This window comes from Rhineura floridana, chromosome 8 (genome assembly GCF_030035675.1).
Source record: "Rhineura floridana isolate rRhiFlo1 chromosome 8, rRhiFlo1.hap2, whole genome shotgun sequence".
In the NCBI taxonomy this organism is placed as follows: Eukaryota; Metazoa; Chordata; class Lepidosauria; order Squamata; family Rhineuridae; genus Rhineura; species Rhineura floridana.
In genome coordinates this window covers 108,675,882-108,692,877 of record NC_084487.1, presented here as the reverse complement: position 1 = coordinate 108,692,877, position 16,996 = coordinate 108,675,882, and the positions used below count along the sequence as shown (strand labels likewise).

At 40.0% G+C, this 16,996-nt stretch overlaps 1 protein-coding gene across 1 annotated transcript in view; it reads right to left on the bottom strand.

Moving 5' to 3' along the window:
- MUC19 (mucin 19, oligomeric) overlaps positions 1-16,996 on the bottom strand; it is a 58,515-nt gene that overhangs the window by 13,836 nt on the left and 27,683 nt on the right. The window contains exons 19-30 of the mRNA XM_061582765.1: positions 16,621-16,721; positions 15,705-15,856; positions 13,843-13,981; positions 13,551-13,655; positions 12,956-13,150; positions 10,766-11,005; positions 10,055-10,211; positions 8,485-8,610; positions 7,723-7,864; positions 3,854-3,885; positions 1,965-2,654; positions 676-693 (exon numbers count right to left, since the gene is read on the bottom strand). Coding sequence (XP_061438749.1) covers positions 676-693; positions 1,965-2,654; positions 3,854-3,885; positions 7,723-7,864; positions 8,485-8,610; positions 10,055-10,211; positions 10,766-11,005; positions 12,956-13,150; positions 13,551-13,655; positions 13,843-13,981; positions 15,705-15,856; positions 16,621-16,721 — 2,097 coding nt within the window. The remainder of the gene's footprint in view (positions 1-675; positions 694-1,964; positions 2,655-3,853; positions 3,886-7,722; positions 7,865-8,484; positions 8,611-10,054; positions 10,212-10,765; positions 11,006-12,955; positions 13,151-13,550; positions 13,656-13,842; positions 13,982-15,704; positions 15,857-16,620; positions 16,722-16,996) is intronic.

Below are 16,996 nucleotides of genomic sequence, written 5' to 3'. Positions count from 1 at the left end.
TACACATTTTTGGAAACTTTGTTTGGCTGGCGAACTGTACGGCAAAATTTGAATAAGTGTGACTTTCAAAGGATGGCTGTGTTTTGCCTCTCATGTTGTTTCGGACAGTGTGAATTTGATAGATTCAACTTGCAATGCGAACTGAATCAAATTTCTCGCCCATCCCTACTCTAAAATCACACCCTCTAATAGAGAATTCAGGTGGTGAGTGACAACAGAAATGGAGCCAAAAAAGGGCCACTGAGAAACAAAAGGGTGGTATCAACATGCCTGAGGTTTGCATTATATATATATATATATAAAAGATTTTAAAATCCCTACATGACCACCATCCTCCCCCTAAAAACCAGTGAGGATTGAAGATGCTCAGTAGCTACAGAATGTTAAGTGTCAATTGGAAAAGAAAAACAGAAAAGGGGGAGTTTAGATGAGTGAATGGAATGGAACGCTTCTGTTAGAAGGCGGGAATATATTGCAACATTTTGTTGTAGGTCCCATTTGTGTTCTTTGAACCTATGCCTTCAAGAATGATGAATCCATTCCTCTAATGAGATACCACAGCCAGCCTCTTTGTGAATCCCTCTAATTAAGTTTTCTGCATTGCCACCTTTGATAGATCTTGCTTTAAAACTATTTTTTCTTATATATGGGATAAATAAGGAGAAGAAAACATACCTGGTACTGTCGGACATTCTGTATGAAGAGAGAAAATTAATATCAATTTAGTTGTTAGCTATATTTTTACAGGGAATAAATGTTTGCATGGTGATGAATAAAGAAGCAGTGCTGCAAGCTATAATTGAGATGGAATTAATAATAGTACCTTCTTGAATAGCAAAAGCCTGAATACTGTTATCCATGTACTGCTAACCTCAAATATTCGCCCTCTGACTGCATACACACATTTTATTCTAGAATCAGTGAAAACTGAGTTCTTGTTTTTTCTACCTCGTTCACACACAATCTATTGCATATTTTTTGCCTGTGAAAAACTAGTTTAATTTCAAAAATAAAAACTCATTGCAGATTGATTCCACATTATTCCACAGTGTGTCTATTTGAAAACAGATATAGGTGGTCCCATGAATAGGGGGTGTATCCACACGTACCCAATGATGTTGTGGGTGGGTGTATACAAGGATAGCAAGGGGAGGGTTTTCAAACATCTATCAAATAACCATGGCCACCCATCTGGACGGCTTGATCTACAATCCATCTAGATCAAAAGTTAAGGACGAGCACGAACGATTCTATATTGAGAAAAAATACAATTGTGTGCTACAAATGGGTAAGTGCGTACACAGCCTCTGAAGATTTTTTGCATTCTATAGGGGGCTGTCTCTAAAGATTTTTAGAAGCTTCAGCTAATACAAACTGCAGCACTTAGGGTTGCTCACTGGAACTAGTTATACAGAATGTATCTCATCAGGTCTTAATGAGCCACACTGGCTACTGGTCTATTTTCAGGCATAGTTCAAGTGCTGGTGCTTACCTATAAGGCAGGAATGGAGAACCTGTGGCCTGTTGCTGGCCTCCAACTTCCATCAACCCCAACCAGCATGGCCAATGGTTGTGGATGATGGGAGTTATTGGAGCCCAGTAATTTCTGAAGGGCCACTGGTTCCCCATCCCCACGTAAAGCCTTAAATTTAAAGGACCTTTTACTACATGACCTTTTACTACATGAGCCTGCCGAAACTCTGTATTCATAAAATGAGCCTCCCCTCTTGATCCCTCCTCCACATGATTTGAAGAGAAGGCATATTTATTTAAAATGGTATATCTTGCTTTTCTTTTTAAAACAAACTCAAAACAGCTTAAGAACGAAAACCGTAGCATACAATAAAATGGCTCAAGTTATAGTAAAGCCAATTCAGATTACTAAAATCAGTTCCGTATGTTAAAGGCAAGAGCAAGATAAAACAGTTCAGTATAAAAAGAGGGAGACGTGGCAGATGCTATACCTCCAGATCTTCCAATAGAGGTTTTAGGAGCTGTAGACAAACCTTCTTGGACCCCCTCGGTGTAGCCAGTGACAACTCCTCCAATACTTCTGGTTGTAATTCCAATATTGCCAGGCCTGGTTGCGCTACTTGCACTCACAGCAAGGCTAGTACTGTAGCCTTCTGTGGCAGGCTCCCTATGGCTTTCTACCATCTCTGTGCCTGAAATGGTTCCATGTGGGCCTTCAGTATGTTGGTTGGTATATCCAGGGACACTCTCCATGCCTTCAGTTGAGCGTCCAACGCTTATATGTTCCGTGACTCTTCCGATGACCGTTGCAAACCTGGTGATGCCTCTGCTGGTTCTTGGAAGGCCTCCCGGCTTGGAGTATCTAACTGTTTCTGTAGTGATGCTCTCCGTGACTTTAGCTGAGCTTTTAGCTCCTGCACGTCCCGTGGGTCTTGCGCTACTGGTGATACCTGAGATGGTACGAGGGACTTTGCTGTAGCGCTTGGCATTTCCAACACTTTCTGTAGTGATTCTCTCTGCGGCTTCAGTTGACTTGCCAACTTGTACATGTTCAGTGGTTCTTCTGGTATTCCAGCCAGGAGTGCTGCCTCTTCTACCTTCAGTGACACCTTTGGTTGCTGTTTTTGCAGTCGTCTTTTTCAGGCTTGGTACCACACCCATTCTTGGAATGCCTGGAAAATCTGGATGAAACGAGAAAACACCATATAAGCTATGCATCAATGCATCAATGATTTAAACAAAGAAAGACAAATAAATTTGGTAGGAACGGAAAAGGAAAAAAATTAGAGTGAAAATGAACATGAGGGAAAAGGAGCAACGATATGACAAGGAATAAAACAATCCCATATCAGATGTGATCATAATTATGATCATCAAAATTATAAGAAAATATTTATAAATCACATCAATATAAAACCAAAACAAGTTGTATATTCTGAAAAATCCATCACAATATAATTAATATAATCCATTACACATTGTTGCCAAGAAACAGTGACTACAGGTCATGCTACAAGTCAGAAGTGGCCAACATGGTGCCCTCCAGATGTTGTTGGGCTCCAACTCTCATCACCCTCAGCCAGCATGGCCAATGGTCTGGGATGGTGGGAGTCATTGTCTAATAACACCATGATGGCTACCCCTGCCATAAGGCCTTAAAGGAATAACTGAGATCAGACTCCTTCAATGACTTATAGAGCAATCCAACTCATGGGAAGGGGTGCCGGCAGAGGAGGAGCCAGAGGGAAGGTCAGTAGCATCCAACTGCTTTTCAGGAGCCTCTGCGCCAGCTGAACACAAGCTCAGCTGGGAGCTGTGTGCAAGCACCAGAAATTAAAACCCTGCTCTCCCGACTACCCCTATGCAAAGTAAGCACTCTCCATAGACTTCCACTGTAATTTTTCTTAGACCGACCTTTTTCTCAGTGTAACTTTGGCCAAGATTGGGACCCACAGGAGCTGTTTGAACAGGAGTTGGATGTTGCATAAGGCACCCCCCCTCGGCCCCTCCTCTGACGCATCCCCAGAATGTCCCTTTTCGGGCCTTCTGCCAGCTTCCACCAGCAGCTCTTCCACTGGGCAGGGTATCAGCTGTGCCACAACTGAGTCGGGGTAAGGAGCTTCTGCCAGTGGAGTCTGCCAGAGCCCGGCTGAGCCAGGACCTGGCCAGCTCAGCCACCATATCCAACTCCCCTCAGCTCAGCATAAATACGAGTTGGATTGCACCCTTAAGCTTTTAGTTTCTTGCCACCTGTTATCTCAGACACTACCTGGAGTCTCTTTACGAAGCAGGAAAGGAACAAAAAGAGTTCTTAACAACAGCAGTTATAAAAGTTTCATTACATCTGATATAAAGTGACGTGTCAGTTTATGATACTCACCAGAGCAAACCAACTCCCCAGCTTTGCAGACACTATATTCAAAATAAAAAAGATTCACATTAAAAAAATCAGGTTCTCAAAGTACTACACAAAGAATGTTGCCAATAAAGACACATTCACTAGCTAAAAATACTGAGATTTTTTCCAAAGGTAAGCATAGTTTTTGCACATCGAAGTAAGTAAGAGCTATTTATTTTGTGCTGGAAAAACATTCCATTTTTTAGAGTAGTTGCATACTTTTGTCCATCCAAAATGTGGAGATTGGGGCAGGAGAAAGAGAAGGCAAATTGTCAACTTTTTTTTATTGACCAAAATTGTTAGCTTTTAGTTATTTATTCCTATTAACCACTAACAGTCAGAGGGATAGGCAGAGAGGGTGGGATTGACCATCACTCTGCCACTTTTATTAAAATGACTCTTATTAACTTTGAGGTTAAACCAAAAAGGCCAAAAATCTAAAATCAAAGAGAAACATAAGGAATTAAGAAATGGGTAAATAAACCTTCCGGTTAGTTTAAACTTGGAAAGCCCAAAGGGCTACTCTACTACTTGAAAAAGTACCAGGGTGTGCCAGTAGGTGCAACAAAAATGTTTACAATATTGCATAATACATTCTTCCTACATACTTTTGCTCCCCATGCTGGCATAGATGCTGATTATTATAGCTTTTGCTGGAAAAAATATTTAAAAAGTGACTTCTGGGAAGGGTGACTTCGCTTGTGCCTGCTTTTGAGACGGGCTCCCGCCTCACAAGAAGCTTATTCAGATATAAATCAATCAGAACATTTTTTTTTTTTGACTGATGAAATTTCTCCCGGGCAGGGAGAAACGTAGAGATCAACCTCAAAAGCCTGTTTTTGTTGGGAGGACTGGATTTCATTAATTTATGAGAAAAGGTCCAGCCAGCAATGCTGGACGGACTTCCGAACAAGCTCTATCTGATTAATGCGATACGTTTATCTTTTCTTCAAAGAGAAAACGGACTAACAGGCAAGCACCCTTCTTTCTTTTTTTTACTTGGTTTAAATTGTTGCAGCAAAAAGAGATTTGTCAAATGAATCAGCTTTAAAGAACTTCTGGGTGAGCTATAACTCTTCTCTGTTATTCACGAAATTAACAGCTTATCTTTGTTTCTATTGCAAAAAGCTGTCCTGGAAGTGCATTCTAAAGATATAAACAGAAGAGGGATTTCTATTCCGAGGAGAAAAAAATAAAAAATATGAACTTTGGAACATTATATTGTCTGGGACTATTCTCTTTTTGGTCTATTTTATTTTGACGAATCTGCTTCTTCATGACGCCACTAACTGTTTTGATGCTGGGAACTAAATTTGTTTTGTATTCTTGAACATAGAGAGATAAGGCAGGCTGCTCTGTTTATACTGTGATGTCATCAAGCCTGGAATATTAACCCAATTGTTGCTGAAATAAGAAGTGGTTCTTCTTTATTTTTGTTTTGTTTTGTTTTTGTGGTTTTAAAAATGGCAATCAAGAAAGTGGCTGAGAATCTGGAAGTAATTATGTTTCAGAAAATAATGGATGAGATTGAGATAATGAAACAAACCCTGCGACAGGGCAGTAAGGAGCTGAAAATTGAACTGAGCAAAATGACGCAGGAGCTTAAAGAAATAGGGGATCCTGTGAGAGAGGAGAATGAGATCAGAGATGAGAAAAGAAAAAATAAAGGGAAGATACAAGCCCTGGAGATTGGAACAAATGTGGAATTGGAAAAAGATCTGGAGTTTATGGATATTAGAAATAAAATCTACTGTTTGGAATTTAACGTTATCTCTGAAGAAATTAATGAAGATATTAGAGATAAAGTTATCAATGGCTTGGATAATCTTCTGGACTGGAATGACGTGATGGAGCTTGATATAGAGAAAATCTATGGAATTAACTGCAGCCATGTGACAATGGAAAAACTCTCAAGAGATGAGCCAGTGCATTTTGTAAAAAAGAAGAACAGAGATATGACTTTACAACAATATTTCAGCAACTTATTCAGAATTGATGGCAAGAAAATATTTGGGATAGAGGAAATTCCCATCAGACTCTTATTATATGACTATGGCTATGACAGCAAGATTATTATGGAATACTGATAATGGAAGATTGGACACTGAAATTACTGGACTTAACAGGACTACTGAAGATGGAAGATGGAATTAATATGGATAATGGAATAATGGCTATTGAAATTATTGGACTTAACAGATTTGATGAGATGGATTAATCGATATGTTTATTTGGACTATGGTTATGACAATAAGATTATTATTATTATTAACGAGATGGATTAATCGACATGTTTATTTGGAGAAAAATTGATAGATATATTTCTTAAAGAATTGAAACCTCTCTTTGACTTTTTGTGGAAAGAATAAAGTAATGTTTATGAGATTTGATGATTAATTAAGATAACTACTGGAGGAAAGTGATTTTATAATATAATTTAAGAGACAGGATTGTTATATATTGTAGACCTATAACTGATTTGATCTGCGACAAATGGGAAGTCAACATTTTATTTTTTTGTTTAATCATTTTTTGTTTTGTTTTTTGTCTTTGAATGTTTTATGATTTTGTTTTGTTTGTTTTATGGAAATTTGAATAAAAATTATTGTAAAAAAAAAAAGGAAAAAATATTTAAAAAGTGACATGCTTGTGTGACTTTTGAGCTATTTGTTTCGTGGTTGAGTCTATGTTGGGGTGATGATGAAAGGATTTGTTTTATGATTTGATCACCTTGTTTTAACAGTTTTATTATTGCAATAGTTGTATTATATATTGGATTTTGAAACTAAGCCAATTAAAACTTTTTTGTATTAATTAATTAATTGTACAGCATGTTGAAAACAATGTTAAAAGAAATCATGATATACAGAAAAAACCACATCCCAAGCACAGTAAATGAAGAGCAAGTGGGCCAGCAATCACCAGTCCACAAAATGCCTGGGTGAACATTTCTATGGGTGCCTGCCAGATCTCTGAGAGGAGATTGTTCATACAAACACATATGCAGTACACATACCACACACACCATGAAGGTTGTTCCCCTTGCTCAGCAACTAGGCTTGAAAAAAGCCTTCTACTGGAGCCAGTAAGAAGTCCCTTTCCAGACTAATTGGGGTGTGCGGTGACATTTTTGGCAGGGGGTTGCAGGGCATAAAGGAACAGGTGGTTAACCCTTCTCTCTCCAGCTACGATCCCCCCCAGCGCCCTCCCAGCCACTAATAGGCTTGAAAAAACCTACTATTGACTCCAATAGGAAGTTTTTTTCAGACCCACTTGGTGGAGTTGGTGGGGAGAAGGTATGAGCTAGATGTGGAAGCCCCACTTGCCATGACTCTCCCATGGGCTGGAGGTTCCTTGCTCTGCCCTAATGGAAAGTTCTTAATGTTTGTGCAAGACAGGGGAGACTGACAAAAAATGTATGCCCTGTCTATTACAGCTCTCGGCACCATATTCCATTCTGTTCCAGAGGGTCCCCCAACCCTCAGGAGCAGTTTTTTAGGGGCTAGGGGGATGCAGTGGGTAGGGGGAAATCAGCAAAAACTAGATGCCCCACTTTGCATGAGCAGAAGTGCTTTCTGCTAGGCAAAGCTACCACTTGTTATAATCCACAGTTCAGCTTTATAAGAAAGCCCCAAAGCTTACTAACATTTTTATTAATCTATGTCCCTCCCAACACCTGCCCATGTTAACTGATTTTGGTTCACTGATGGCATTTAAGGAAAAAAGCATCAGCTCTTCTATATTACAAAAATGTCCCTGTTTGGCCACCTTAAAATACTTTAAATAAAAGGAATACTTAAAATACTTTAAATAAAAGGAAAGCGGTTGTGAGGGACTAAAAAAGATCTTACCATATTCTTCCACAGTTATCATAAATGATTTGTCCAGCAAGAATTATGTCATTGTGGAAGCAAGTACAGTCTGACAAACGGACACATTTCATTATGTTTTCATCCAGGTAGGGTGCATTATCAGGACACTTTGCATAACAACCTACATTTCAAGAACATGGAAAGCTGAGTTCAGCATCCCTAATAAGCAGTGAGAAAAATGTCACTGGGCATAACACTTTAGTCATCCATACACACAACCCATATTCCCTGCTTTCAACAACACTGGGGATGTACTTAAATGACTGATATGTATATGTACTTAAATATTGCCAATTATTTCAGTAAGGCACCAGTTGAAACCCCACTACCTTGTGCAGGAAAAGCAGGCTAGCTCTTACCTCTCCACCACACATAAATTCTACATGAGGTGGAACTACACATTGGGAGGCAAACATGGCAAACCCAGTCCAATTCTCCCCAAGAAAGACTCCCATAGCTGTTTTTAACCGTTTTTCCTCCAAGCCAAAAATAAACCTTGGTAGGAAAATGGCTGGAGAGGTGATCTTTTGTAAGAAAGAATCAACAGGCATCAAGCACACCTTTCTTGCCTACTGATTGTCCCTACAAAAGCTTCCTGCCCCTGGGTTTTCATTACCTCAGCAAACGAGGGTTTGAGAATACATCAAAGTCTGTTAAAAATACTGTGAACCCCTTCTTTGATGGATTTAAATGGAAACTTTGAGTCCCCCTGTTAGGCAGTTGAAATCAACTTTGTCTTACCTTCCAAGACGGACGGAAGAGTCCTGCCAATCACATGATCCTTACATGTTTTGGCTGTCACTGTCCCACAGGGCTCATAATGCCAGCTACACTCCCCAGGTACATTGTAGTAATCACAGAAGACAGCTGAAAGGTGAATCCATGACAGGAGTCCATTTCAGAACCTATAGTTTTACAGCTTAACTGTATAACCTTTACTGTGTCTTTGAGAAATGGTGTTATGATAGAATGTTTAATAGACCTTTCAGTTATATAGGCTGGTGGGCTGGGCTTCCTTACACTTGTGGGTTATGCCAGAGCAGCCATTTTTATTCAACAGTCACATAATTGTTTTTGTATATAAATTCCTCTACTCCTCATGATACAGTCAGAGCTTCGCACCAGTTTTTTGGCTGAAAGTCTTTGTTAATTTAATATCGTATATACGCACACCACCTATGGCCAAATAAAAGTCCTGTTTGCTGTTGCACCTTCAGCAGTAGCTTCAGCTACAGTAATTAGTGTGAAATGTTTTTACAGCACAGAGATAAGCATTATTACCTACCTGGAAAGGCAACGTTAAGGGTAGAACTATAGAAGCTGGTTAAAAAGTACTCAGCTTTAACTTCACAATGTGATCTTTTTAGCTTTAATCTCTGCGGAACTGTTAGTTCTAATTTGTACTGCAATTTTGTTGAGGGGACAAGATATTCTGTTTATTAAAAGAATCACAATGTACAAAATAGGCTTTATACAGATACTGAACCTATAACAAAAAGATCTCTTTGATTTTAAATGTTTTAAGACAGGGGTGGAGAAGCTTTTTGGCTTTGTGTGCCAGATCCTTATCAGGATCTATCCTCACAGACCAAATTTGAGAGGTGAGTGGGGCTGCCCACTTGTGAATCACTTGACATCACAATGACATCAGTTACTTGAGCACTTTGAAGTTCCAAAGTGGGTCCCAAAACACCACATGCAGGTTCTGAACCGATAGTCCCTAATTATTTCACATTTTCTCAAGGCCCAATCTTTACAGTATGCATTTGCATCATATGGAAAAAACTCCGCTATTGTGTCTCAGCTATCGTGTCTGAGCATGCAAAGCTAGCCTTCTAGCTATTGCCAAACTCTACTGGCCCAGCTGCAGCTCATCAGCTGAAGTCTGATTTTGCTTGCCAGTGCCCAATTGGGAGCACATTTTAAAGGTTCCTGATTGTGCATTGGCAGCCACATCTCCACCTGCCTCACACCTGATGTCATATATGATGACAGGTGTTTGGCATGGTTTCGGGAAAACAGCTTTGGGCGACAGATTTGAACCCCTGGCAGGCCAGAATTAGCCCACAGGCCACAGGTTCCCCACCCCTGTTTTAAAAGAAGCAGAGATTATATAGAGCAAGGATGGAAAACCTGTGGCCCTCCAGATGTATGCAGCTCCCATAAGCCCCATCTAGCATGGCCAGTTGTAAGGGTTGATGGGAAATGTAGTACAACAACACTTGGACAGCCATAGGTTTGTCACCCTTGTCTCAAAGGCTTACCTGAATCAGCTTATGTGAATTAGTATAGCATCGTATGTTACACTTACGGCAAAGTTCTGGAGTACGCCAGTGTATACAAATGCCAACTGCTGAGCATGCTTCTGCATACATTGCTACAGCAGTACAGAATCCAAGATACTTCCCTTCCATGGTGCATGCGCACGCTTCCTCAATGCAAGACTTGTGATATGGAGTGGGGTCAACCTAAGGAGAATATGAACTGCCATTACTGTTAGGCTGCATGTCTGTGGGCTAGCTGAGATAATTAGCCTGGCGACAAGGTCGGATGCATAGCATGGAATTGGCTTGCACCTTGGGAATGTGTCCACTTGCCACCATATGACAAAATTCATTTGTGAGTAGGCATTCACGTATACAACCATATATGCCATTTTATCTGATATCCATGATCCTTCCCCGTTGCAAAAAATATGATGTGTACGTTTGTATATACATATACCTGTCTCCCATGTGACATGGTCTGCATATGGCATGCTTGCATACTTGCTGGTACCCCACCACTTATTTATTTATTTATTTATTGCATTTGTATACTGCCCCAATGCCAAAGCTCTCTGGGCGATTTACAACAATTAAAAGCATTAAAAACAAATATTCAAATTTAAAAGCACATTTTTAAAAAAGCAATTTAAAAACAGATATAGGGCCTTACTGTTCTAGTGTCTGAATCTGCCCAAAGTCTTATGAGGAACTTTATGCATAAATGTGTTGAACAAGCCTTCTTTCAAAAGACTTACCCGGCTGTGGCAGGCTCTGAACCGATAATCTCTAATTATTTCACATTTTCTCAAGGCCCAATCTTTACAGTATGTGTTTGCATCGCATGGAAAAGACTCATCTATTGTGTCTGAGCATGCAGAGCTAGTCTTCCAACTATTGCCAAACTCCACTGGTCCAGCTGCTAGCAAACCTTGTCTAGTAGTAAGTTCATCTTGAAGATTTCCATTGTGATTTCCACACAGGCCACATACTTGTCTCTGTATTTCAAACAGAAAGATACAGTGAGGTATCATCTATTCTTGGCCATGTTGCAGCCTGGACCCATCCTGTGTCTGGACCCAATCGGCCACACCAATTGGTTTCTTGGGGGATGGGCTCTTAGTGTAGACCTGAGAGGGAAATACTCCCTCCTGATCTGCTCCTGGGCTATAAATAAGAATCCAGGCTATATGTCACTTTTACATATGCTGATGGTATGTTATTATTATTATTATTATTAGCATTAGCATTAGCATTAGCATTAGCATTTATTGCCCGCCCTTCATCCAGAGATCCCAGGGTGGGTTACAACTACTTTAAAATACAGTGTTTAAAACAATTAAAAACAACCAAAATCACAAAATAGAGTGGGTCCTTAAAAATAAATGTCTCAGGTGTCAAAAGGCCAGGGTGAAGATGTGCATCTAATTACTAATACTAATGAAAATAATATAAGAAGTTCAAGTACTTCACCAATGTTCTGCTTGCATTATCATTGTGAGGGATATGAGTGAGCACAATCTGTTATTTCAAAAACAATTTACTATTTTTAATCTTTAAGTAAGTTTTTTTTTTAAAAAAAAATAGTGTTTAAATGACCAGCTTGACATTAAAGGACTCTTTTAACCCTGAACCGCATGATTAGCTGGTGCAGCCACAACTTTCATACAGGTGACTTCTTGCAGAACTGATACTGGGGGTGGGGTAGGGGAAAAGTTACTATGACAGGGAGCAGTGTGCTAAAGTAGTAGCACTCTTCAGGCATGGATGGGTTGATTAGATGCAAAACCTCCTGCTGCTTACCCCTCCCCTTCAAAGCGTCAAGCAGTTTTGAAACCACTCTGGTAAGAGTGAAGGAGATTATCATGCAGGCATGTGTGAGAGAGTTTATTTATTATTATTTATGTATTTATTACATTTCTACCCCACCTTTTTTTTTTCATGACTGAAACCCAAGGCAGCTTACATATGGTGCCCAGGCGGTCTCCCATCCAGGCACTAACCAGACCTGACCCTGCTTAGCTTCAGCAGGGAGCTGGCCACATGTGCCTTCAGACCATAGCCTGGGACTGAGTTGCATATGAAGCTGGCGGCTGCAGGTTGCCTTGGTCTCCCTCTTGCTGTTCACCTGTTGGTAAGCACAGGCAGGCCAGAAGAGAAATGCTGTGGGGATGGCAAGTCAAGAGGGACACCCCAGCATCCTTCAAGGCTTCATAAAAGGTAGCCAGAGGGAGTCACAGAGCCAATTGTGTTGGCTCAGAATGCTGTAGCATTGCAGATCTGACAAAAGGAACACAAGTATAAGAGAAGGAAGGAGGGAATCTTGCTCAGAGAAGATAAAAAGATCAGAGAGAAAGATCAGTAAGAAAGAGGAGAAAGCAGAAGAAAGTAGAAATATACAAAGGGGAGGAAGCCTGGACAAGAAACTTTGTGAACAGTTGAGGATTAAAGTGAAAAGAGGCAGAAAATAGGAATCTGCGATGAGAAGGCTCCCTGTCTTCCTTTAAAGCTAAGAATCCACCAGCCAGACCCCGAAGTAACTTTTGAGGTCTCTCATTATAAGAGAAAACTTTACAAGGGGGTTATATAATACATATTCTGATCAGGGTGTAGGTACTCAAATGAGGACTTTTGCTCAGAATCTGTGAGTAATGAACGTCTTTATCACGAACAACTCTATTGCCCCTGCACCCCAGTATCCATAGATTCATGTACACAATGCCTCAAGGCTATTTTTCTGCCATGCTAGTATTTTAAATATATATTAAGGAAATATAATGTTTGAAATAAGCAAATGAAGGGAAATTGGAAGACTTTATGCTCACTTTGGGTTGAGAAGAAGCTCATGGAAAATGTGAAAATACCAAGCACCTACTCATAAAAGACAGAATAAATTGCATAATCATAATGATTTTTAAAAAATAAAAATCTGTCTACATTGTGCTTACTGTCCAGTTTGGCTCCATTATAATAGAAACTCTTGTATTTTTGTCCCAAAATAGGGTTATTCCCTGTATATATTTGATTATCAAATACAGTCCAACTGTGTGTACAGTGTACTGTTGCTTGTCTGTTTCACATTGAGTACTTCCAGCATCTTTAATAAACATGTATTTTCCATCTTCTAGAACAAGGGTGCCATTCTGAAACATTAGAAAAAACACACACATTATGCTGTTTATACTGATATTTGCATGCAAATAATTGAATAAATGGGAGCTGCAACAAACCGTTGCAGTGTGAGGTTTTGCTGTTCTCTGTTCCAGTATGTCAGCTAAGCCCTCCACTGGGATACTCCATTCTATCCCTACTTCTATACAGTTTTCTGTTTTCACCACAACAGTCAACAACCCGTGGCCACTGAGCACTCTCAGTCATCATTGCAAAAATGTTCTTTGCACTTCTACAAACTTTGGGGTTTCTCCAAGCCTGGAGACACCTCTCTCTTCTGTGTGGATGGTACTATTTTGGCTACATAAGTAGTGGCCCTAGTCTGTGAACATCAGTAAAAAAAGGGAAGGATGCATGAGTAAGAAATCCTACCTCTAGAATCACTGTGATTTTCCTTGAGCATGTAACTCCATTATCACAGCACGGGACACTCTCTGTTAGGATTCTAAATAATCCATCTTCTTTACCACAATAGTCCTGCAAGTTATGCATAGGTACACATTTATGTATTGAAACAGTCAGCAAATATCAAAGGGGGCTTCACCTACATAGTATGTTGATCAAGTAGGCAACTCTATTGTGACTACAAATCAGTACAACTTTTGGTAGGGAAAGCAACAAATAACAAATGCGCAACTTGGAGGAGTGTCCATAATGTACTCACCTCAGCAAGGACATATTGACAAAGACCATCATAGCTGTACCACTTCCCATCAAAGGTTTGGACTTGACCATCTCCATAGATATGGCAAGAACTCTGACATTTGTTTTCTGTACACGTCCAAGATCCTTGTGTACATGTGCTGAGATAAATAAGAATGGTTTATTAAAATCTTAAAATCAGTCTACACTGGTCAAAGGTGCACCTTCTATAGTGATATTAAGCAATCCACTCACATATTGATCACTACTGATTATAGGCATAGACACTCTCAAAACTCCAGTTTAAGTCAAAAAAGGCATTTAAAAATCAGTGCATTTAAAAAAAAAATATCACCACTACACACACACAACATGAAACATTTTTACCTTTGTGTAGAGATGGGACAAGATGCCCATGGCTAAGCTCATCTCCTGTATAGCTATTTAGAACATAGATAGACAACCTGCAGCACAGGTGGTAAGGGTGGTAAAGGTGGTGGGAGTTTGGGGCATGCCTCAACAGGAGCGGGAAGGTCTATTAGCCTGTCTTATGCATAAAGTCACGCCCACACTCCTGCTTCCCCTCCTGTATTGTTGCCTGCTCCCAAGCTCATAGGCTAGAACAAACCCAAAGCCAGAGGCAAGGGGAACTTCCAAGCACCATAGTATGCTACAGAGCAACACTATTCATAGTGGTCTCAAATCTGGGCAGAGATCTGGACCACACAAATGTTGGTCCCATCCAGCTCTATCTTTGCCCAATTCATGCGTGTTTGCTCATGAGGGTTTTTTTAAAAAAAATGATTAGTGGCCCTTTCTTTTCAACCATCATCTTGGGAGAAATCTCACGTTAAGCTTTTTAGATGTGGATTTGATTGATACCATAGAAAAATACAAACACTGGTAACAAAAATGCAAGTAGAAACGTAACAAAGAAATAAGCCATCAAATACATACAAATAAAAAATGAACCCGCAGAGATCATTGTTAGCATAGCAAACCCAGCTAAGAAAGAAAAAGGGATCAAGGCAACAAACAGAAAGAAATTGATAAGGAATAAAGAGGAAAAGTAAGGAAAGGTTATGTATTTAAATTGAAACAAAATAGATACTTCTATATTTGGCAGGGATGGAGTCATCAACTGGCAAGGATGTCACATATGAGATAGGAACTTGAGTGCAAAGACTACAATCAGACTAGATTATTCTCTGTGGGGTTCCCTTTAAAGAAGGTTCAGAAACTTCAGCTAGTTCAAAATGTGGCTGCAACTGCACTGGTTGCCTATTTTGTTTCTGAGACCTATTTAAAATGTTAGCATTCACCTTTAAAACCCTAAAAGGTTTGGGGCCAGGACTGCTTACACCCGTGCAAACTTGCCCAGGTCAGGTGCTAAGTTGTACTACAGAAGCTCAACTCCCAGGCTGGCCAGCAGGATCATTTAGACTGGCAAGCCCAAGAGACAGGGCCTTTTCAGTGGTGGCCCTGTACTTGTGGAAATTCCTCTTCCAAGAGATGCATTTGGCTCCCTCACTGTTAAAGAGGGTAAGCTGGATGTTAAACTGATTTTGCTCATTGTGTAAGAGGATTGTTGTTAGGATTGTTGGTCTAAGGTGCTTTATTCTGCTCCTTTAGTTTTAATATTTTAGATACAGATGTCTTTTTAAAAAGGTTTTTACAGTGACAACATGCTGCAGTGGGAAATACTTTAAAAGGTAGCAGAGAAATCCTTGAAACAACACAATAAAAGGCATGTAGCAAAACATGGGACAAACACAGTACTATATGTAAAACTCTGTAACATTTGTGGGAAGCCTTTTCTCAGCTCAGTCAGCACATGCTTCAATAAAGTCTTCAAATTAAAACGGTTTCCAAGGGCAAGATTACCAGGTGTTGCAATCAACTTGGATTGAGCTTCCTTGATTATATTTCCGACCACTGTAAGAACATGGGCAATGAGATGGTAGGATGCACTCTCCGTCAGAGTTTCGAACCCTGCCCAAAGGACAATAGCATCCACGCCTGCAGGGCAAGTCCATCTGTATATAAAATACACATATTCAGAGAGCAAGGTTGAGTCTACTGTATGCCTTCTATGTCTCCAGAGTCTTAGGCAGACGTCTTGCATATTACCTGCTGCACTATCTATCTATCTATCTATCTATCTATCTATCTATCTATCTATCTATCTATCTATCTATCTATCTATCTATCTATCTATCTATCTATCTATCTATCTATCTATCTATCTATCTATCTATCTATCTATCTATCTATCTATCTATCTATCTATCTATCTATCTATCTATCTATCTATCTATCTATATCCTGCCCTTCCTCCCAGTAGGAGAGAGGCCAGGGATTGAACTTTCTATATGCAAAGTATGCATTCTACTCCTGACCAATGGTCCCTCCCCTACCGTTTGTTGCATTATAATTAGTTAAGATCTAAGAGTCCACCCAGATAGTAGCTCATTATACTTGGCCAGAAATATCCGAGAGATCCAGCACAGCTTGTGCTGGTCCTGCAGTTTCCTGTCAGCCATGTCTATCAGAATTCGACATCCGGCCTGCAAGGAGTTTTGCCATGAAGGAGAAATATACATTGTTCCTGCAGTCACAGATATCTGCCATTTATTGATTAGGCTGATATCCTGACCATCCTTTGGGATTTTCAAAGAGGTAAATCATAATGGTCCCAGGCAGCTTCCCATCGTGTCACTGGCCATGCAGAGGCCTGCTTTGCTTAAACAATGCAGAGGCATAATAGGCTTTCAGACTGTTCTCTGAGGATTCAACTTACAGAAAAGTGAGGCATGTTCAGAGCACTGCATGTTTTATCAACTCTTCTCTTTGCTTTTGGGTCAGAACAAGTGATAAATTCAGCTCCGCCTGTACAGGTTACTGAAGAAGAAAGCAATGTCCAATTATATTATTGTGAAGGCATGTGCTTCGTTTTTCCTTAAGTGCTCTCTTTAACACAGTGATCTGCTTCAGACAATCATCCTTCGGCTTAATATGTCAAGTTAACACGAGCTTTTTGCCTGTGCACATATCCCCTTTGTTCTTCCTTTTGTAGTGCATCGCAGTTACTCAGGAAAGTATCTTTTAACCATAGTTTCCTGTTGTGACCAAACTGGGAAATGATGGCTACCAGCTTCAGGACAATCCAGGATCTT